We start from the raw sequence: 23,132 nt of genomic DNA, 5'->3' as shown, positions 1-23,132 counted from the left end.
TGTTATTTAAACTTTCTTTCCATTGTCCTGTTGCCTTGTAACTATAGAAACCTGTTCATCTTTTTATTTCATTCTCACAATGTGGATGGCACTGATAAGCATTGCTTACTATATCTAGTTGTAGTGGGAATGTAGTTGTGGGTCAAAATTTTGGAACTTATTTTCTGTCAGGGCTATAGATGTATTTATACCACGTGGACTGCAGCAGTTCAAGAATGCTGCTCACCAACACTTTCTTGAGGGAAATTAGGGATGAATAGTAAGTGCTTCCTTTATCCACAACCTGTGACAAAATGTGAAAATGATTGTTAAATCCCAATTCTCAAACCACCACAGTGGAATTTGTGTTTTCTATTATTTGTCAGTATTTTTGGGTTACAAGTCCAGCAACACAATACTGGCATACGTAGGATACTGTATCATTGAAGCAATAATGAAGAATATGCAACACATAGGGATGAATTATCATATCTGTCTGCCACAGTTTTCATACTAGATGCAAAGAAACCCGAGAAAAATGGTTTTAAGGGCATGCGAGAATTGTGAGAGTCTCTGCAGAGTTTACTCCCATGGTGTCACCCAATTTTATTGTCTCCATTTAAATATACCCACTTTAAACTTGCTTAAAATGTTTATTGAATCTATATTAAATGTTAAGATTAACATGTCCTATAAATTGATTTACACCAGTGAAAGACCATCATTCTATTTTCAAACATTTAAAATACACGATGTAACTTTCAGCCCATTGATGCATTTTCTTTTTTTTTTGTTAATGTATATTTACAGCTGAAGCCACCAGGAACCCCTTGCAGAGATTCCAGCAATTCTTGTGATCTGCCTGAATTTTGCACTGGAACAAATGCACATTGTCCAGCTAATGTGTATCTGCACGATGGGCAACCCTGTCATAAGAAGGATGGTTACTGTTACAATGGGATATGTCAGACCCATGAGCAACAGTGTATTACTCTTTGGGGACCAGGTAAATCGTGATTTTAAATCTAATACAGCATAGAACATTATTGACTGATCGTTGTATGATCATTTTTGAATGTATTCAAGACAAGATTTTAAAATTGTTGTTACGGATCTGAGCCCTTTACAATGTCATATTGTATGTATAACTTAGGAGAAAATGAGGACAGCGGATGCTGGAGATCATAGTCGAAAAGGGTGGCACTGGAAAAGCACAGCGAGTCAGGCAGCATCTAAGGTCCAGTAGAATTGATGTTTCAGGCATAAGCCCTTCATCAGGAATGTGGGCGAAGAAGCCCCCTTCCTCCAGCCACCACCCCCCTCCCATCCTAAAAATCTTGATGAAGGGCCTATGCCCAAAACATCGATTCTCCTGCTCCTTAGATGCTGCCTGACCTGCTGTGCTTTTCCAGTGCCACACTTCTCGACTTTGTATAACTTAGGAGCAAAGTAGGTCATTCAACACTTCAAGTGTGCATTGTTATTCAATAAGGTCATGACTGTTCTGATTGTATTCTGAATTCATATCTATCTCTGATAACCTTTGATTCCCTTGCCTATCTATCTCTACCTTAAAAAAATTTAATGAAACCATTTCTACCACCTTTTGAGACAGAGCTCCAAAGCCACACAACTCTCTGAGAAAAATGTTCCTTTCATCTCTCTTCTACTAGGATCATCCCTAATTGGAAAGCAGTGTTTCCTGGTTCTAGACTCACCAACAAACAGAAACATCCTTTCCATATTCACCTTGTCAACACCATTCAGATCTTATCAATTTCAAATAAATCATCCCTCATTCTTCAAAAAATATAGTCAAAGCAATTGCAGCCTATCCAATCTTTCCTTGTAAAATAGCCTGCTTATTCTATGTATCAATCTAGTAAATCTCTGCTGGACTACCTCCAACAAATTTACATCCTTCCTTAAATAAGGAGATCAAAACAGCGCATAGTATTCGAGGTGTGATCTCATCATTGCCCTGCATAACTGAAGCCATATATTCTTGCTATTACTTTCATTTTCCAGCATCCCATTAGCCTTCTTAATTCATTGCTGTATCTGCATACTAACACATTGTGGCTGATGCACTAGAGCACCTCAGTCTCTCTGGAATTCTGCAGTTTATATAAAGTTTGATGTAGTGATTGGAACCATGGCCAGATGGATCTCATTAACTATGAGATTCTTGATTGGGATTGTTAACCTGGGTCAATCAGGGAACCCTGGCTGACAGAAGGTCCCCTCAGTCAAGACACCATGTACAGTGCGCACGTAAATAAAGGGTGACTTGGTGATGTGATAGTGGCATCTGTGCAATTGTTTCACTTAAGGAATACTTGGTTATTCTTACAGCCAAAGTAACCAACTTCACATTTTCTGACATTATACTCCATCTACTAAGTTTTCACACTCACTAACCTATCGATATTGATCTGTATCTTTGCTATGTCATCTTCACAACACACTTTCCTACCTATCTTTGTGCCAACTGCAAATTTAGCCACAAGTCCTCCAAGTCATTGATATAAATTATAATACGTAATGGGCTCATCACAGACCTTGAGTAACCTCACTTACTCACATCAATCTGCATACTCTCTGTTTTCGTGCCTGGCAACCAATCATTCATTGTGCTAATATGTTGCCCCCTATACCATGAACTCCTACTTTACGCAATAATGTTTTATGTTTAACCTTGTCAGAAGGCTTTTGGAAATTTCTCATCCAGGAACAAATGTCTACCTAAAACAGCTGCCATTATTATAGAGGATCTTTAGAGAAATGGTTGTGCTATCTTCAGGGCTAATAATCAGCCTCTCTACACAAGGGCACAGATGTTAATGAAGTGGTATTAACTTTAGTTGGTGAGACGTTTGCAACGTATATTACCATGATGTGAACTTGAAACTAGTGAGGAATAGATGGTTCTTGACATGATTCTTTGGTTCATTTTGATCAGATTGTTCCAAATAGATATGAAAAGCTTAACTTCTGTACCTAATGTCCATAAATCAAATGTTATATTTATGAAATCCTTACACCAAATACATTTCTAATAAGTGAACAATATTCCTCCATAATTCACCAGTTTAGCTCTGTCATTGGTATAAGATGAAAGGGAGGTCCATTTCTTCGCACTTTGTTCATCTTGAGATGTATTCATAAAAATAACTGAAATTATTCCAACTCCTTCAGGTGCCAAACCTGCCCCTGGAATCTGCTTTGAAAGAGTTAACTCGGCAGGTGACCCATACGGTAATTGTGGGAAGGACTCGACCGGTCTGTTTGCAAAGTGTGACATCAGGTACAAACATACATCTTGCATCTTCTCAAGACACAAACAGTTGACTGAAGACTTTCCGCTCTGTAATTACTGTATATAAAAACATATAAAATGTACAGAAACTTGTACAAACTTCCTGTTAGCTTTGTGTTTTTCATCACTGCCTTTGGATCTACTCCCTACTTAGCACACATCACTTGGTTTTGTTATAGCCAGTGGCTTTATTATATACTACCTGCCCCACAATTGGAGGATTTCATCTTTGAAGTGTTAGTATCTCTTACGTGTTATGAGAATTTTAGATGAGTATAAATTTAAGTAAACTAGAGGGTGGAGGCCAGTTTTACTTTGTATTTAGCTGTGATATAACTCTTCCACCTTATTTCATCTGTGACCTAGGAACAGTGTATCTGTGAAGTGTTTTAATCTCTTACACTGTTCTTATATATATTTTTTAATTTAAAGGCCTGTGGTAAATGATGCTGTGTTTAGAGCCATAAAGTTCAGTTGTCAAGTAATGTAGGTTATATTATTTGTAGTTGAAGAGTGTGGTGCTGGAAAAGCACAGCCCGCCAGGCAGCATCCAAGGAGCAGGAGAATCGATGTTTCAAGCATAAGCTCTTCGTCAGGAATGAGAGGGGCTGAGAGATAAATGGGAGGGGGTGGGGCTGGGGGGAAGGTAGCTGGGAATGCGATAGGGGGATGAAGTTGGGGATGAAGGTGATAGATCGGAGAGGAGGGTGGAATGGATAGGTGGGAAGGATGATGGACAGGTAGGACAGGTCATGAGGGTGGTGCCAAGTTAGAAGGTTAGATCTGGGATAAGGTGGGTGGAGGGAAAATGGGAAAACTGGTGAAATCCACATTGATCCAATGTGGTTGGAGGGTCCCAAGGCAGAAGATGAGGCGTACTTCCTTCAGATGTCAGGTGGTAAGGGTTTGGCAGTGGAGGATGCCCAGGACCTGCATGTCCTTGTCAGAGTGGGAAGGGGAGTTAAAGTGTTCGGCCACGGGGTAGTGGGGTTGTTGTATGCATATGTCCTGAAGATGTTCTCTGAAGCCTTCCGCAAGTAGGCATCCTTACTCCCCAATGTCTCTCTCCAGCACCACACTCTTTGACTCTGAAATCCAGCATCTGCAGTGCTCACTTTCTCCCTATATTATTTGTAACCAGCATTTAATTTTCCACCAGTCTTGATTTTCTGCAATGACAAAATCATTATTCCTTAAAAATTAATTAAATGTGTATGATGTCTTGTTCTGGCTAATCTGAGTTTACTTTACATCCATGACATTCTAATTTCCAATGGCTCACATTAGTTCTATCTCTGTAACGATTCATTTTCTATTAGTGCAATAGAGCCGTTTATCCGCTTATTCGAGTTCCCAGAAAATCTTTTATAGATGTCCAACTCTGATTCCCTAATTTCCCCAGAACTTTAATGTTTTTTCCTACATTGCTGCCTGATTTTGCAAGCAGCTTAGATCAAGTTACCAAAGAATAACATCAGATTTCTTTAGGAGCCGACACCAATTAGTAAAAAGACTGTTCCATTCTCCCCCAGCAGTTCAGATTGATTCAGTAAAACAAAGTATTGTGGATGTTGGAGATCTGAAGCAAACAAAAACAGGAATTGCTGTAGAAACTCAGTAGGTCGAGCAGCATGGAGAGAAAACAGAGTCAACATTTCAAGTCCTGAGACCCTGCTTCAGATTGATAGTTTTGCTCAGGTTGCCTGTTTTCTGGTTAGTTAGAGCAGTTGGCACTCTATTGCCCTCTAAAAAACTAGTTTCTGTGCTGAACTAGCAAGGGTATCTATATTCTTAAGCAGCAGGATGTTTGGCGTGGGGACATTTTTAATTTAAATTTGAACAATCATAATTTTTGAGGAAATGCAAAGGTTTAGAATTTAAATAGTAGTGAAAGTAGGTGTGAACCAGGTCATAAGCCCACTGCATATATTTAAAGAAGCTAATGATTGGAGTACAGCAAAATTTTTCACAAGCTTCATTTGATGGTTAGTCAGGCAGTATCCATGGAGAGAAAGCAAGCTAAGGTTTCAAGTTGAAATGACTCCTCATTTAGACTCAAAGTGTTAGCTTGCTTTCTCTTCATGAATGCTGCAATGATCCTGTGACCTCCAGCATTTTTTGTTTCCAGTTTAGATTCCAGCATCTGCAGTAATTTACTCCTCATTTGTATGTTAGTCATGAACTGGAGGTGGTGGTAGGGTGGGCCCCTTGCAATCTTGGCATTTTGAGCAGTCCACCCCGCCCAGCACAAAGAAAACATTCCACTGGCCAGAATGCCAGGCTCCTCCTGGCTCCATGTTCAGTTAAGAAACAAGTATCAAATGTATGATTTGGGTGGGAACCTTAAGAAATCCATTTGAGCACTGTTGGTTTGATTGCTTTGCACCTGAGAAGACTAGCTGTAGCATGCACAGTACAAACGGTGATCAGCTGCAAACCATTTACCCAAAAAGATCTGAAACCCTTGTTAAACAATTGTTTGTAGAATGTGGGGGCATAATATCGGACCTAGGTGGGTGTCCTGGACTACTACAGGGCCCCCTATCCATTACAGCAAGCAGTGCACATCTGATGCAGGCTGAGCACATAAATGCTGCACATCATTCTCACAGAGATATATTTAGTTAAAGTTCATTCAAAATTTTCATGAAGGTATATTCATGAAGAGAATGTTTTCAGTTGGGCCCTGGTGGTTGAATTCCATAGCTCATTGGAAAAAGCCTTTTGACCAAGAAAAAATACTTTTTGAACATACATTGAAGCAGTAACATCTCATTTATTTCCAATTTCAGCAATCGGATACTTTTGTGAAAATATCCCAAGTCAATTCTGGATTGCTATGCATGAATTTATTAAAACAGCAAGAAGGATACTCTAGAGCTCTCAGTTTTTAAAGCTACGTGCAATCTTGAAACTATATTTCAAACCAGATGGTGACATTAAGAAGCATTCGTTACACCCAAAACAGAAAAATTCAAACAGAATGCAATAAAGTCTGTGAGAAGATTTGTAGCTCAGGTGCTCGTTGTTGTGGTTCTGTTCGCCGAGCTGGGAATTTGTGTTGCAGACGTTTCGTCCCCTGTCTAGGTGACATCCTCAGTGCTTGGGAGCCTCCTGTGAAGCGCTTCAATCAATAAGCACATCGACCTGGACCCAATTTACCGACCACTGCAGCGGACAGCTGGAACTGACAACCGGAAGCGGCAGATTCAAATCACTACAAATGCCGGAGGAAAGATCACAGAAGCGCTTCACAGAAGGCTTCCAAGCACTGAGGATGTCACCCAGACAGGGGACGAAATGTCTGCAACACAAATTCCCAGCTCAGCGAACAGAACCACAACAACAGAATGCAATAAACTGACACCAAAAGAGAAAATACTGGAAAATCTCAGCAGGTCTGGCAACATCTGTAAGGAGAGAAAAGAGCTGACGTTTTGAGTCTAACTGACCTATTGTTAAAGCTTTGACAAAGGGTCAGTTAGACTCAAAATGTCAGCTCTTTTCTCTCCTTAGAGATGTTGCTAGACCTGCTGAGATTTTCCACTATTTTCTCTTTTGGTTTCAGATTCCAGCATCCGCAGTAATTTGCTTTTATGCAATAAACTGACCTTGCTTTCAATTTTTATGTCAATATAGCCTGTGGGTTGACCTTTATTTCCAAATTAGCTTGAACAACCAGATTGTAATTCAGGTGAAAATTGGTTCTGTGCTGACCTCTCTGGGAAGCTGAGATACAAAATAATTCTCAGGGCCCAGGTAGGATTTCATCTGATGGGTTTTTATACAAGAGTGTATTTGAAAGACAAAACACTATTTCTTGATACCTTTTACAAACTCGCCCCATACATTGGCAATATGAATTCCTTTTTTGATTACAATTCCCAATCTTTAATTTTTAATGAACATTTGTAAATTTACTTACCTTGTTCAGACCTAGGGCTTATAGGGGTCTGAGTACATGGACTATGGCCACATTTGTGGCAGAATTGGATGGGCAGTCATGTGAGGCTACCCTGACTTCAGGAGTATCTCATTCCATCTTTTATGCTTTTCACAAGCAGCATGGGAAGATTCTCACTTGGCAGCAGCAAGTTGCACGTTGTTCAGGGGGGTTATCGATTGTTAAATTGTTTTTTATGGTCCAACCTGCTTCATTTAATATTCACACTTCTATCTACAAAACTTACCATACAAGCTGGATGATAAAAGTTGATATGGAGATCAGAGCAGTTAGCTGGAGAATTCAGCTCAATGCTTGATCCAAAGAACTTCCATGTTGGACAATGGGCATCAACATCTCAGGGCATATTCCATGGGCACCAATTTCATGCATCCCACATCCATGGGCATTGATATCTGATATGTGCCGGCCTCTCCAACCTTTAAGGCATATCACCAATCCAATTACTGGACAATTCTGCACTTCAGTGCTGCACCTCAGGCTGTACCAGTAACTGTTGTTGTAATGCTGCAGCAAGGATATTTTGTGCTTAGGGACACACACTCAGCTCAGGGATTGGGTCAGGCTGTATCGCTGGGCTCTTCACTCACTGTCACTTTGACCATACCTGGATGCTCACATTGCCTTTCCATTTTGCAAAGACACAGAGGAAGGAAGTTTGCCATGGTTGCCAGTAGGCCTCAAAGCCTTCACTCAGGAGGCCTCAGTATAGTAAATCAAGATCATTCATATGCAAAGGCATGGAAATGGTCAGGCAGCCATTTTAAGTCAGGATGTTCTGTACATAAACGGTGAGGAGCTGAATATCAAATAGGCCACCACCCATATTGATTTTGCCCTTGAGGGGCTGCATTCATTCTCAAATGAGAGAGAGGTGTATTTTAGGGGAGATGAAAGTCGGTGGCATAGCTGATAATTCTGATGCAGGTGGGGAGGTATCCTGAGCTAGTTAATAGCAGTGCAGGGGGCTTGCAGGGTTATTGGTGTCGGAGTTTGCGTTGGCTGACAGTGAGTCAGGGAAGATGTTCCTGGCTATAGATCAGTGGATCATGAGCCATATGGGAGGTGGATACAGTAACAGAGATACATTGAATGTGAGATATCAGAGAGAAGATGGTGGCACTTAACACTGGTGAAGTGGAGAATGTCATTAATCTTCTTTCTCCAGTGCTGTGCATTCCTCCAGATGACTAAGACTGTACTGACCTGGGTGGCAACCTCTTCTGTTTGTTCTGAAGGAGTCATATCAGACTTGAATTGTTATCATCTGTTTCTGTCTTCTCAGACACTGCCAGACCTGCTGAGCTTCTCCAGCATTTTCTGTGTTTTTTTTGTTTATTCCTAATCAGCGGGTCACTATTGGAAGATTAGGTGAAGTCACTATTCATTAATGTGATCACAAGCAATCCATGTGTCAATCGGCTCTTAACAAATGTCTGGGTGGTCATTCATAGTGTAAGCTTTAAGTCATTTTTCAAGATGCTGGCTTAAACTAAACACAGACTAAACTAGTGATTCAGCTTCAGATCAAATGGTGGTACCTCAGAGGCTCTTTAGTGCTAAATTATTCAGAGAAAATTGCCCCCTTGAGTTTTAGGGTAGCAGTCAAAGAGAGGCTTTGGTTTCACCTTTGGAACAGATAAGAATAACAGGCCTTCTTGTAGTATTGTTTTTAGATATTACAGAGCTATACTATGAATCAGTTAAAAATAGCTGTTCCTATTTTACAAAATCAACAATTCTTTGCCAACACTTGAACTGACTAAGTGAAAAATCTTAGATAATCTGGAGGAAATTTTGGCCCAGACTTTGTCATTGTAATGAAAATAAAAATGTCAGCGTTTTACCATCAAAGAACAAAGAACAGTACAGCACAGGCCCTTTGGCCCATCAAGACTATGCAGGCACATGATGCCTTTCTAAACTGAAAACCTTTTGCCTCCACGCAGTCTGTGTCCCTCTATTCCCTGCCAATTCATATATCTGTCTTTTAAAATGCCTCTTAAAAATGTTACTATTGTATCCAGCTCTATCAACTTCTCTGCTTACCAGACACATACCACCCTCTTAAAAAGTTAAGAAAAAAAATTGCCTCACACATCTCCTACCCGTTTTTATCTTAAACCTATATCCCCTAGTAATCGATGTTTCTACCCTGAGAAAAAGACTATTGATTCGATTCATGGATCTTATAATGTTGGAAATATCGATCAGGTCGCCCTCATTCTTCGACTTTCAAGTGAAAATAAACCAAGTTTGTCCAGTCTCTGACAGCAGCTTCTGCAATCCACATGTGCTAAGTTGGTCCCAAATTTTCAGCAGTAGCTATCAGTACTCTCCATTTCCCCTACATTATTGAAGTCCACATGACTGCAATAAATGGAAATAATTGAATAGTGAGAGCTTATACTTTTACCCTTTATGTCTTGCCATTAAAACTCTTGGAAATGTGGTACTTTTTGAGTGTAATTAAGTTTAACTGCAAGCTTAGTTCACAATATTTATTAACAGCCTTGAAAGAGTAGTCTTATATTAGTTGAATGTCACATGGCTCCCTTATGTTAAGAAACTCCATATATTTCTATTTTGTTTTAAAAGTATGGCAAAGATAATTTAGTTTTAGCTAAATTCCATGTTCCTATCCAAAGTATTTACTGTGGCATTTGTAAAATTTAAAATGAAAAGTGAGGAGATTCAGTGTTTTTACTTTCCTACTGATTATGAGAATACTTCAAATTGATTGGCTATTTGCCCTGCTTCCAGCCATAAGCTCCTGCTAGATGCCTGGGGATGGCCTTGAATTGCTGCAAGGTTCAAATGGATGTTTCAAAGTGGGATGTTTGAACCAAAACATCATCAGATTTTTGCAGGCAGCTACGTTTGATGGCAGCAACAAGAGCCTTTGCTTCAATGCTGACTGCAAAGTTCACCCTCCCTTAAATTTGAACTGCAAATGTACCCATAGATGCAAAACAAAAAATGTTTCTCTTTTTAGAGACATCCTACTACTTTAAAGAGTCTGATGATCAACAGGCTGATCGCATATTTGCAGACAAATTCTTAGGTATATGACAACTATTTTATAGTGTCAGTCTTACAAAACTAACAAATGAATGTGCAAACAGCTCATGGGATTAATTCGTAGCAATTTTAATATAAAGCTCAACAAACATATTAAAGCTTTATTTTAAAGGCAAATGCACTGCTCATTTCATTCGGCAGTTAACAGGATTATTTGCTTTTAAATTTAAAATGTAATAGCCAAAACAATCTTTGCAGAAGGCTGAATAAATTGTGCCAGCAGAATATTGATATGTATATGAGAAGCTGTCGATTCAGCAAAAATATCTTACCCGCACGCTCAAGAACAACTTCACTTGAGGCCTAATCGTTTATTCAGTGCACAGGAGCCTCATTATTTATTTATTGCCTAGTAAATTTGGCAGCTCAGACTATACATTACTTAAATGAACTGCAAGTTGAACACTTTCCAAAGTTACAAACTAAGTTGACTGAGGCCTGTTTGTAACTTAGTCAATCAAAACAGCCAGGTTCATGAAATATGGAAAGAAATGTTACAGTAAATGAGAATCCTCTGATAGCAGCATGAACAACTGTCAATTAAATAAAAACCTTTTACATAGAGAGAGTATTACAAATTAAGGATTAATTTGGATTTCTGTGCAGGTACTTCCCTTGCAATGCACTTTGTAATGTGTATCATCAGTAAAAAAATAGAATTCTCGGGTGTGCTGTGTGGTCTGCTTACAAAATGGAAATTTTGGAAGATGTTCAAAGATATAAAAATATCACTTCTTTGTAATTCATGGATTTAGCTGAGTATTTTAGCACAATAGATGATATTTTTAATGTTAATGGATTGACATAATCTCCCAAAGCTTAACTATTCTCTGGATTCTGAAGTTTAATTTGTAGCCATCACCTTTCCACTTTATGGGACTGTGCCCTCAGTTATACAGTCTGTCTACTTTTCTTAACAGAGATGCCCAATGTGGAAAAATACAATGTCAGGGAGGAGCGAGCCGCCCTGTCATTGGGACAAATGCAGTCTCCATTGAAACTAACATCCCCTTGCAAGAAGGTGGAAAGATCTTGTGCCGTGGCACACATGTCTATCTAGGGGATGATATGCCTGATCCAGGGCTTGTACTAACAGGCACCAAATGTGGAGAGGGGAAGGTAGGAATAAGCCATAATCAATCATTTATTGAGCCTTCTTTCAACTAAGCATTCTTCTCTTCAGATAAGATTTTGTGTTGCTAAATATGAGTTGACTGACCTTTCGTTGCAGTGGGAATTACTACAGAGGACTAAATTGATAATATTGAATAACTGTAAAGATTTGACATTTGCCATAATTTTCAATGTAATTGTAAGTTGTAAGTTTCATAACGCTGACCATTTTCCTCAAATAATATTGTGACCTAATAAGATATATTGGGGTAGATTTGCCTCCATGGAGTTAGCGCATACCTAAGCCAAGAAGATTGATAGGAGCTGTTCCTCAAGCCATTTCACCGCTATCAGCTTGACTTGCCAGGGCTGATTATGCCAACACAGACAGCTCCTCTGAGCAAAGACATCAATGTTAGGCTCACCAGCAGAGGCCTTCAGGTAAGGTCCAGGAAAACAGAAAAGGAGCAGAACACTGAATGGCTGTTCACAGCCACTGTAGTGTCAGAGGAGTGTTCCTGTTCCTACTGGCTTCACAGAATTTATCGAAAAATAATTTTTAATGCCATGTAATTTTTTTATTCAGCATCAACAGTTTGAGGAAAATTCAATTCCCCTGCCCCATTTATTGCCCACAGAGTTTGAAAAGGGTTCTGTAAAGCACGGTAATGCTTGTTTGAGGTGTTTGCTCAGGTGGTGACGAAACTGGAGCCCTGAACTTAGCTTAGGAAATGCAGCTAGGTAAAAACAATGACTGCAGATCCTGGAAAACAGATTCTGGATTAGTGGTGCTGGAAGAGCACAGCAGTTCAGGCAGCATCCAAGGAGCTTCGAAATCGACGTTTCGGGCAAAAGCCCTTCATCAGGAATAAGGAATAACCTGATGAAAGGCTTTTGCCTGAAACGTCAATTTCGAAGCTCCTTGGATGCTGCCTGAACTGCTGTGCTCTTCTAGCACCACTAATCCAAAATTAGGAAATGCAGCACTTAGTTTACACACAAGGTCACACAGAGAGTAATAACACAATAAACCAGATAATCTATTTTAATCAGGCTGGTTGATGGATAAATGTTAAGCTGTATGTCAAGGAATTCTCCTGTTAACTTAGATTAATTCAATGGGACTTCTGCATCTACCTGAGAAGACAGACTGAAACTTGATTATTTAAAGTTTCATCCAGTCTGAAAGACAACACATCCCACCATGCGAGCACCCTCTCTTAATGTACTTTGCTCAAGTTCCTGGATAGCATTTGCCACCACATTCAGGATTGGATGGGAATACTACTACAAGGCCTAGTATAAGTGTAATCCTCAAAAAAATATCAGCGCAGACACCCATTTGTCAGTGCTTACATGAATTTCTGTTGTGCAATAGAATTTATGCTCAAAATCATTTGTACCCTGAACTTGCCACTTGCCCATATGGGCAAAGTTCACTTTAGGGGCTACTGATCTCTTTGTAGACAGTTTGGATGGATTAGAAAGAGGATTTTTGTGGAAGGTTTTGGGGTAGGAAATTTACTCAAGAGGCAGGAAGGCAGGTGGTGACCCGGCTGTGCTCCCACCTCCATACCAATTAAGATCATGGCAGGAAGGCAATTAACACCCACTTTCAGGTCTCTCTGCTGCTGATGGTATTACCTTGGGAGTGGGCTTACCTTATAGGAAATGAGACAAACAAACCTGTGTTGAGCTGCCTGTGGGATCCCAATGGGATTGTGGGATGGGGTTGGTATCGCTCATTTAAATATTTTAAGTGCCTGAACAAGTGATCCAGGAAAGGGGGAGGGGCAGACCATCTGATTATGATTGCTTCTGACCCCCCATTCCCACACCCTGTGCAACCCCACCCCTTGATTCTTGCCCTGCCAAAATCCAGGAGTCCGGCGACGATGCTGCACCTAATGGATGGATGTCATATGGACTGCAGCCAGCATCTCCCTGTTGCCAGCATCAGATTGGCCATTTGTACATTGGTTTGAAACCATAAGCACTTTGAATCCTAAATTTGTTTAGCATCCTGGGGTCCTCAATCCTGAGGAATCCCTGCTGTTGTCCTGGTATGTACCAGAGTGACACTTATTGCAGTGTGCCTTCCCTAAAAAAGACACCATAGGGCACCCACTATCTCTTCAACTGATGGATAAGATCCCATTTCCTCAATTAAACCAGCCCATTCAGTGCAGTATGTGATCCTAATGGGAAAACAAGAATGTCTTTTTCCTGTTTTGAACTTCTCACTTTAGTTTCTGAAGTCTGAGTTGCTGTCTAACACTGTTTTCTATCGACATGAAGAAAATAATATATTTCAATTGGTTCACTGTGCAGCAACTTTTGTGAATACATTAATTTTAGCAAAGAAGGAGAAAATGTAACCAAATCCTAATAATTAATGTGCACAATGTGCATAATCCCTACTCCAGCTTCTTTCACATTGTGCTTGTGCAGCAAGTTAGGTGGAAAGACTGATTATACTACAGTACCGTTCCAGTTTTCAATGCCATTTGTGCACTATGCTTGTTGGACAATCCAGTTGTGTGGATGAACATAAAAATTTCATTTTTTGAACATCACTAGTTTGAGGCCAGGAACACTCCTCCTGTGATCCTTATTTTTCTATTCATGTCTAACACCCATTGGATGTTAACCTGACTGGAGTTTGAAAAGCTGAAACTGGAAACATTTTTCAGTCTCCATTTTTGTTTGTAGAATACATTTAGAATTACATAGATTGTACAGCCTAGAAACAGGCCAGTCAGCTCAATTGATTTATGCTCATGTTCACAATCTGTAACAGTCTTAACTTAAAAAGCACAAACTAAATTAAATTTGTAAATTATTTATTCTCCTACTGTATTTTGTCTAGTCTTAGAGAATTATTTCATTCGATGTGAACTTGAATCAGAGTTTTAGCTGTAGCATTATTGCCCAGTTATTATAGTCCCTGGCTTGTAGCCAGTGAGTCTTTTCCCAGATGTAGAGTGTAACAATTGTCATTCTAGTTTCCCTGTCTTTGACTGGATTTCTAAACTGTATAAGCAGCTCTGTCCTGGCACAGTGATAAATTGGATTTCAAGTACACTCCCTGTCATCTCCTATCTGTATTAATCCATCAACAGAATCAGAAAGGTTTTCATCCTCAGCACTTTTTTTCTAAGTTTCCTTGTTCATGATTGAACTTGTTCATTTCAAAAAGATGAAAATCACATCAAAGTATTGATAAAGTACCTGACTTCATGAAAGCAAACTAAAAAGTTCAGTGTTGCAGAAATTTTTGCCATTCATTTTTGAAGAGGTTTGAGCCTATCCCTTGTCCTACATCAAGTTCTGTTAACCCACCATCCTGAGTTGGCTAAAGTTACCAAAGTCCTACAAAACCATAAGGTTGCTCTCTCATTAGAGAGAGACAGTTGGTGGTGGTTTAACCTGAGGGTCACCATATCTCAGGGGAGAAGACACATTGAGAAGGAGAGTCCTTTATGCCAACCTCAGCCAGTGTGGGAATTGAACCCATTGTTGGCAATGGGGGTGGCACGGTGGCTCAGTGGGGCGGCACTGTGGCTCAGTGGTTAGCACTGCTGCCTCACAGCACCAGGGTCCCAGGTTTGATTCCATCCTCAGGTTACTGACTGTGTGGGGTTTGCACATTCTCCTCGTGTCTGCGTGGGTTTCCTCCGGGTGCTCCAGTTTCCTCCCACAATCCAAAGATGTGCAGGTCAGGTGAATTGGCCATGCTAAATTGTCCATAGTGTTTGGTGCATTAGTCAGAGGGAAATGGGTTTGGGTGGGTTACTCTTCAGAGGGTCGATGTGGACTGGTTGGGCTGATGGGCCTGTTTCCACACTGTAGGGAAGCTAATCTAATCATTACTCTGCATCACAAACCTGCCATCCAGCCAACTGAGCTAAGATAACTTGGCACCTCAAAGTTAAAACTTTTATCGTTGTGCCTTATATCCCTCATGGCTCATCCTTCCCTATCTCTACAGCCTCTTCTAGCATTGTAATCCTGTCACCTCCCAAGTCATGTCCAAATGCTTTGTCCCTCTGGCTGTGGCATCTTGTGCAGCCTCTTGCCTTGCCCCATTATTGATTTCAACTGCCCTGATTTGCCTAAGATTCAGGAACCCTTTCTGGCTCCCTCACCTCTCAAAAAAAAAACTCTTTGGTCTTTCTTCTGATCATTTTCCTGAATGTATTTGTTTCATTGGCTTAATATTTATTTTTGATTATGCTTCAATTAAACATTCTATGTCATTTTCCATATTAACGCAAATGATGCAACTGCTCCAGTTGTTTAAGCAGGGATCTCTGAGGACTGGACATTAATTTACATTGTACCACAAGGGATTACAGAAAAGAATGCTTCACATAAAGTAACTCAAATGTTGATCAGAGGCACCAATCTTTTGTTTACTTGCATAGTCAATTTTCTTTATTTAGAATAATGCAGACATTTGTATTTTCTCAGATTTGCCTAAATCGACAGTGCCAGAACATCAGTGTCTTTGGAGTGATAGAATGTGCTTCAAAATGTCATGGCCAAGGGGTAAGATTGTGCAACAATACAGATAAAATGTGTATAATAATTCCCTAATTATGAAAATAACCATACATTTTTCTGCATGTAGCTACTTTTCTTGGTCAAGTGAAGATTCATCTTATATAATGCAAACATACTTCAATGTAAAAAAACAAGGATGGATTGAATGAAGTAGGATCATTCCTAAATTTAAATGTTCAATTCTTTAAAGTTTGTAGCCATCTGAAATTAATCTTGTTCTCAACTGACAACATTAATCAAACTGTTATGCAAATGTAATTCATTTCCACGGTTGCAAATTAAGTCTTATCGAATATTTAATATTAGCAAAGCAAAACTGAAAATATCAGTTCTGATAATATTATATAGAATTTAAGAACCAGTAGTAACAGCAACAGTAACAAACATTTTCATCAATGCCCTTTGATGCAAGTCCCAAGTCCCTGTTATGTGCTTAGGAGGGAAGATATGAATAAGTTAAAATCCAAGCCTCATTTTCTGATGGATATGTTTTGGGGGAAAATGCCCTGAATTTATAAAGGTAATTTTGGACAAGCATTGATTTTCTATCTCAACCTTGAATCTACGTAGAAGGGTTATAAGAGCTGAATAGAACTTCTGTTCTAATCATGTTGGATTGAAGGATCAAAAAACACCAAGTCAGCCAAGAGAGCGCACTCCATTATCCAAGTGGTGTTCACTAATCGGACTAGGTTATGATGATTTTCTATCATAAAATAGCATGCTTGCACTCCTGAATGATTCATAAATCAATGTATTTCTCTTCTGAATACTTCAGTGGATTTTCACCTAGGTGACTGTTTGATTCTTAAGAAAATAAGACTTAAATGTTTCAGAGCTTAGCTGAATTCAATTTGTCATGCACAGCAGATTTGTAATGCAGAGTGGGTTCTTGCACCAGCTGAGGTTACCATGAAGGACTCTCCTTCTCAACCCCTCCCCTCACCTAAAGCACGGTAACCCTCAGGTTAAACTACCATCAGTCATCTCTGTTTAATGAGAGAGCACCCTTTTGTCTAGTAAGACAATATGCGAGACTTTATCCTATTAATCATGGCCATTTGCTCTCTTACCCTAATCCTTTCTCATGTACCTTCATGCACCAATCTTATCCAGGATCCTAATTATTGCAAACAAAGTTACAGAATGGCTTTCTCTTGTTTTCAGTCTAAACACCAAGTATTTTTGCTGATCTCTTCTGGTTTCTGTCTGTAAATATGGCAGATTTCCTAACAAAATATGGATGCATGAGCAGACTGGTCTACTTGGCCACGTCAGCTATGACCCAAAGGTGTTGAGTGTCTCAGTCATTCCCCTATTTCCCCATCCCCGTAGATCAGTTTGTCAGTCAGTACCAGACCATGCTGCCCACGAAAGCTCATGCCTTGGAGCTCTTGCTTCACTTTGGGGGGTTTTTGCCTGAAATTCCTCTGCATAGAATGGGTGGTTTCCTGAATCTGGAGCTTTCCAGTGAAGAGGAAACAGTGTTATTTTAAGGAGAGCAATTCTACCCACAGACTGTGTCTATTTGGGATCGGGGAGCTCCAAAGACTCCTCACTTTGCTTCAACTCCATTCTCTTCAGTTCACCACCAGCGTCTGTTACAGGAGGGGTTAGCCACATGATGCTCTCATTGGTCATATATATGCTAGGGATTGGACATGAAGATTTAGACTCTATTTTTCAATCATTTTTTATTCTATGTAGCTGTGAATGTTGGCATCATTCTGTAGCGATATGGGTTGTAGCTTGCTGATTAAATTCTCTTATTTTTGTTGAGTTTAGTAATCATTCTTGCAGTAAATTTCTGTAAGGTGAATAAAAATGTGTGTATGAGTAAATGGCCCTTTTTAACCCTTTAACCATTGAATAGGGTAAATGGGAAAGAAAGAAAGGTATGGCTCCTTTCACAACTACCAGATGACTTCAACTGCCAACCAATGAGGCAGTTTTGAAGTGTAATCAATGTTGCAATGCAGAAAATAGAGTAGTCAACTTATGCAAAACAAACTCCCACAAATAGACAGGTGATAGTGACAAGCTGCTAGCATACGGAGCAATATGAGATTAATGTTGCACTCTGCAGTACAGTAAAATGTATATCCCCTTGACTCAGGACTGCCTGGTTGTGTGGCTGTGCTAATTGGCACAGCAAAGCAAGGCAAGGTAATGCACAGATACTGTGAGCATTCAGGTAGACACTAAGTAAGCAAGCACTAAGACCTTGAGGAAGCAGCCTGAGAAATGTCCTAATCCAATCTGTCCATACTGTGTCCCTTCTTCAGCCTTCCAATACTTCTTGCCACTATGTCCTACAATGCAAATCTGTGCTTTCAGTGCACCCTGTCAACCTTCTGGAGAGGAGTTTTATTTATTCAATTAGAGGATGTGGCATCACTGGCTTCCTGAGCATTATTGCCTATCTCAAGTTTGCCTTGAGAAGGTGGTGATGGATTGTCTTCTTGACGTCCATTTGCTGTATGTAGAACCATAATGCCATTAGGGAGGGAGTTTCAGTGACTTAGCGACACTGAAGCAATATCAATATTCTTCCAAGTCAGGATGATAAAAGGCTTGTAAGGAAACTCATAGATGGTGTTGGTCTCATTTATCTGTTGCCTTTGTTCTTCTCGGTGATAGTGGTCATGGGTTTGGAAGGTTCTGTTTAAGGAGCTTTGATGAATATTTGCAGTGCATCTTGTAGATAGTATACACAGCTGCTAGTGAGAGTCCATGGTGGAGGGAGTAAATATTTGTGCATGTGGCACCAATCAATTTAGCTGCTTTGTCCTGGATGGTGGCAAGCCTTCTTGAATTTTATTGGAGCTACACTCATCCAGTCAAGGAAACGGTATTCCATCGGACTCCTGACTTGTGACTTATATGGGGGACTGATTTTGGGGAGTCAGGAAAAGAGTTAATATAGCTGCAATATTCCCAGGTTCTCACCTCTGTTGTGGTTATCGGAGGCCAGTCATCTCAACTCCAGCACATTTTTTTCCGGAGCTCCTCAACCAAGGCACAACCATCTTAAACTGTTTTCCTCAAAGGCCTTCCCTTTATCACAAAACAGAAAGTTAACTGATAATTGTAAAATGTTCCATTCCATTTGTTGCTTCACAGATAAGGAAGCAATCCATTCATGCTGCCAGACCCAGTCAACATCTGGGCTTAGGCTGAAAAGTGGCAAGTAACTGTTGTGCTACACAATGACCATCTTCAACCAGAGAGAGTACAATCCACTCCCCATGTCTTTAGTGACATTACTGTCATTAAAATTTTCACCATCAAAATCCTGGCATTAACGATTGACCTTGAATTGAACAGGATCAGCCACAAAAATACAGTGGCTACAAAGACAGGTCGGAAGCTTGGTGTCCTGCAACAAGTGGCCTAATACCTGACTCCACAGACACTTTCCACCATCTATCAGGCACGAGTTGGGAGTGTGATGAAATTATGCCATTCCCTGTTCTGTCTCACCATACCTATCATCTTCACTGAAACGTCTCAAAATCTGTTTTAATACCTTCCTTCATCAAAATTAATTATAAACAACAGATGACTTCCATCCAACTATTGAAGTTTTCAATTTCTATTATTTAGGCAATGTATTATCCAATCTGTTGTATCCTCCTTTTATTAATAGGTTTCATGGTCATTGGCTATCTTTTGTTTTAGTTTTATCTTTCTGAATTTCAGTCATCTTGTTGCGGTATTCCATCAATGTCCTAATGACGTGCAATTTGGATCTCTCAAATGAACTAGCTATAATTTAAGAATGAATTGAGAAAAAATGAGAAAATATCATTGAATTTGTGAAGCCTGCCTCATCTCATAAAAAATGCCTTCAATCTATCATTACCAACTGAATTGTTGGGAGAGACGAAAAGCCTGATGGAAAGATCTCTGATTTAAAATATTTAATTGAGCTCCACTCAATTAAGAGAGTTCCACTCTTCTATCACCATTTCCATTTCTTAATTTCTCACCTGAATGATCTGGCTTATTTCCTGTTTTGTTGCATCTCCTCATAATGTAACCCACAAGATCCAGGTCACATTCTGGTGAATATGCACAGTACTGTTGCTAATTGCCACTATACCCTGCCTAAGAAGGTTACCGACATTACTGTACATAGTGATCCAGATGGAGTCTAAATAGGACTTAATAAAACTGCAGCAAAACGTCCTTTTTTATGTCCTTCGCCTTTTGATGTTTTATTGTAACCGATTTCTATATTTTGGTGAGTTGTTGCTGATGAAGGGAGAAGTCAAGTATATGGCATTTGATGTCACATGGCACTAAGTGTAGATCTTAGTTTGTAGCAAGAACAGCATAGAGTCATAGAGGTGTACAGCATGGAAACAGATCCTTCTGTCCAACCCGTCCATGCCGATCAGATATCCCAACCCAATCTGGTCCCACCTGCCAGCACCCGGCCCATATCCCTCCAAACCCTTCCTATTCATATACTCATCCAAATGCCTCTTAAATGTTGCACCACTTCCTCTGGCAGCTCATTCCATACATGTACCACCCTCTGCGTGAAAAAAGTTGCCCCTTAGGTCTCTTTTATATCTTTTCCCTCTCACCCTAAACCTATGCCCTCTAGTTATGGACTCCCCGACCCCAGGGAAAAGACTTTGCCTATTTACCATCTCAGAGAGACCTATAATCCTAGGTGGATTCAAACACAAAGGTTTGAACTCCATTTGGAATTCACATGGGATAAGTTGGGTTAAATCTGAGAAAGGAGATATGGCTATGAAAGCAGGTTTTGTAAACATCTGACCTAAGATCAGAAGGGAAATGGAAAGCAATGAATCTCTCTAAGATGACTTTTTTTCAGAAAATGAGTGACAATGAATTCTTCACTAAAACAAAAGTAAATTACTGAAATATGAAATCTGAAATACAAAAATTAAGCAGGTCTGACAGCATCTATGAAGAGAGAAACAAAGTTAATGTTTTAATTTCAAAATTACTTTCCTCAAAACTCTCCAGAGACAATATTACTGCAACTCTATTAATGAGGAAATAGGTTTATAAGAAGGTCCCGCATGTCATTGTTATCTGCAGGTTGAGTGGCAAATCAGTTTACTTCCCTGCAAGGGCCTTCCTCATTTTGCAAGTGATCAATATAGATAACAAGGATTTGCTTCTCTGTGGTGGTTATCTGTGAACTTAAATCACGATTTTCTTCTCTCACCCATGTCTTTTTCAAATGTAAGATCTTCAGTTGTTAATTGCAGCAGCAAATTTCCTTCAACTATATCTCTTAACTGAGTTTCAAACAGTCAAATTCAACTTGTAATATTTACTCTGTTTCTCTTTCCCAGACTGTCAGACCTGTTAAGTTTTTTTTAGCTCTTTCTGTTTTTATATTCTATACTTTGATCTACAGAAGATAGAGCAGGATCTGAATAGGAGGGAGACATGGGCAGAGAAATGGAAAATGAAAATTAATTTGAACTAATGTGAAGTGATGCATTTTGAAAGGTCTAAGCAAGAGGAAAGTATACATTGAATGGCAGAACCCTTAGAACCATTAACAAACAGAGCAATCTAGGTATACAGGTCCCCGATTCCCTGAAAGTGGTCACACAAGTGAATAAAGTGGTCAAGAAGGCATATGTCCATCAGTTGGGGCATAAAGTACAAACATTGGCAGGTCATTGTTGTAGCTGTATAGAAATTGAGTTAGGTCACATTTGGAAAGTTGCATTCAATTCTGGTTGCCACACTACCAGAAAGATGTGGAGACTTTGTAGAGGGTACAGAAAAGGTTTACCAGAATGTTGTCTGGTTTGGAGGGTGTTAGCTTTGAGAAGAGATTGGACAAACTTGGTTTGTTTTCACTTGAATGTCAGAGGCTGAGACATGATCTGATAGACATTTACAAAATTATGAGAGGCACAGATAGAATGGATAGTCAGAGTCTTTTTCCCAGGGTAAAAATGTTAATTATGAGGGGACACAAGTTTAAAGTAAAACAGGGCAAGTTTAAAGGACATGTGAGAGGTAAGTTTTTCACATGGATTCATGCAATGCACTGCCAAAGGAGGTGATTGAAGCAAATATAACATTTAAGAGGCATTTTGACAGATATATGAATATGCAGGGAATAGAGATATATGGGCCACACACGGGCAAAAGGTTTTTAGTTTACAAAATTGTCATGTGTCAGTGCAGGCTTGGTGGGCTGAAGAATCTGTACCTGTGCTGTACTGTTCTTGTTAGATATCCATTGTTCCATTGTAATTATTTTTTCACCAGTTAAATAATAATAACTAGTTGGTGGTATAAGATGTGAGTATTACTAAAAGCAAATACACATTTTGTTGAAATTTTTGTCTTACACTTGTCAGAATAATTCACAGGAATATCAATAATTTATAGTGAAAACCAACATTTATACTGCATGAGAGAAAAGTGCTGATTGGCTAGCAAGTAGACTCTGTTTGGAGAGTGCACCAATTATTAATATTTGATAGTTAATTGCCAGACTTTGTTTTAATTTTAAGTTAATTTTAGGGAGCTTGACTGATTGGTCAGGGTATTTCCCTGAGAAATGAATCAGTGACTGGCTGTTATTTATTTTGTGGAACTGAAATAGATGCAATGTACATGTTCTTTCTGTCTGCAAAGCAGAAGGCGTCATGTCTTCCAATACATGCAAATGTGCCACATTGTGAGCTTAACTGACTATTCTGAATTCATTGACAATGTAACAGTCAGGAATATGCAACAACAGTCATCCAATTGCAGAACCACAGTGGGTTCTCTACTATGTCTACCGCAAATCTGCCTTCACTTGTCACAATATGTGTTGGGATTCCCACACTCTACATACTGTAAGATTGGCCTTATCACCAACCATGTAAATAGGAGCCAAGCTATTTGTTCACCATGCAAACTTAGCACTTATATGGATGGATTAAACCCTGATCAAATAGTTTCTCACGAACTCTTGCGCAAACTCATGAATAGCTCTAAAGCGGTGAGTCTAGGCCCTCAAAAGTATTCAGTATAGCTCAGATTACACTGGATGGGTAAGGTATCTCAAATGTTTGAGCAGCATGTTGAGCCAGTTATTTTACACTGCTA

The 23,132-nt window shown here is 39.6% G+C and overlaps 1 protein-coding gene across 3 annotated transcripts in view; it reads left to right on the top strand.

The window, feature by feature from the left end:
• adam12a (ADAM metallopeptidase domain 12a) overlaps positions 1 to 23,132 on the top strand; it is a 350,417-nt gene that overhangs the window by 294,085 nt on the left and 33,200 nt on the right. For all 3 annotated transcript variants that reach the window (XM_072557568.1, XM_072557567.1, XM_072557569.1), the window contains 4 exons: positions 790 to 985; positions 3,178 to 3,286; positions 11,264 to 11,462; positions 15,930 to 16,007. In XM_072557568.1, the coding sequence (XP_072413669.1) occupies positions 790 to 985; positions 3,178 to 3,286; positions 11,264 to 11,462; positions 15,930 to 16,007 (582 nt within the window). The remainder of the gene's footprint in view (positions 1 to 789; positions 986 to 3,177; positions 3,287 to 11,263; positions 11,463 to 15,929; positions 16,008 to 23,132) is intronic.

The sequence above is a fragment of the Chiloscyllium punctatum genome, chromosome 38 (assembly GCF_047496795.1).
Source record: "Chiloscyllium punctatum isolate Juve2018m chromosome 38, sChiPun1.3, whole genome shotgun sequence".
Taxonomy (NCBI): domain Eukaryota; kingdom Metazoa; phylum Chordata; class Chondrichthyes; order Orectolobiformes; family Hemiscylliidae; genus Chiloscyllium; species Chiloscyllium punctatum.
Note: the sequence above shows the minus strand (reverse complement) of the source record. Positions and strands in the feature narration are given on the sequence as shown.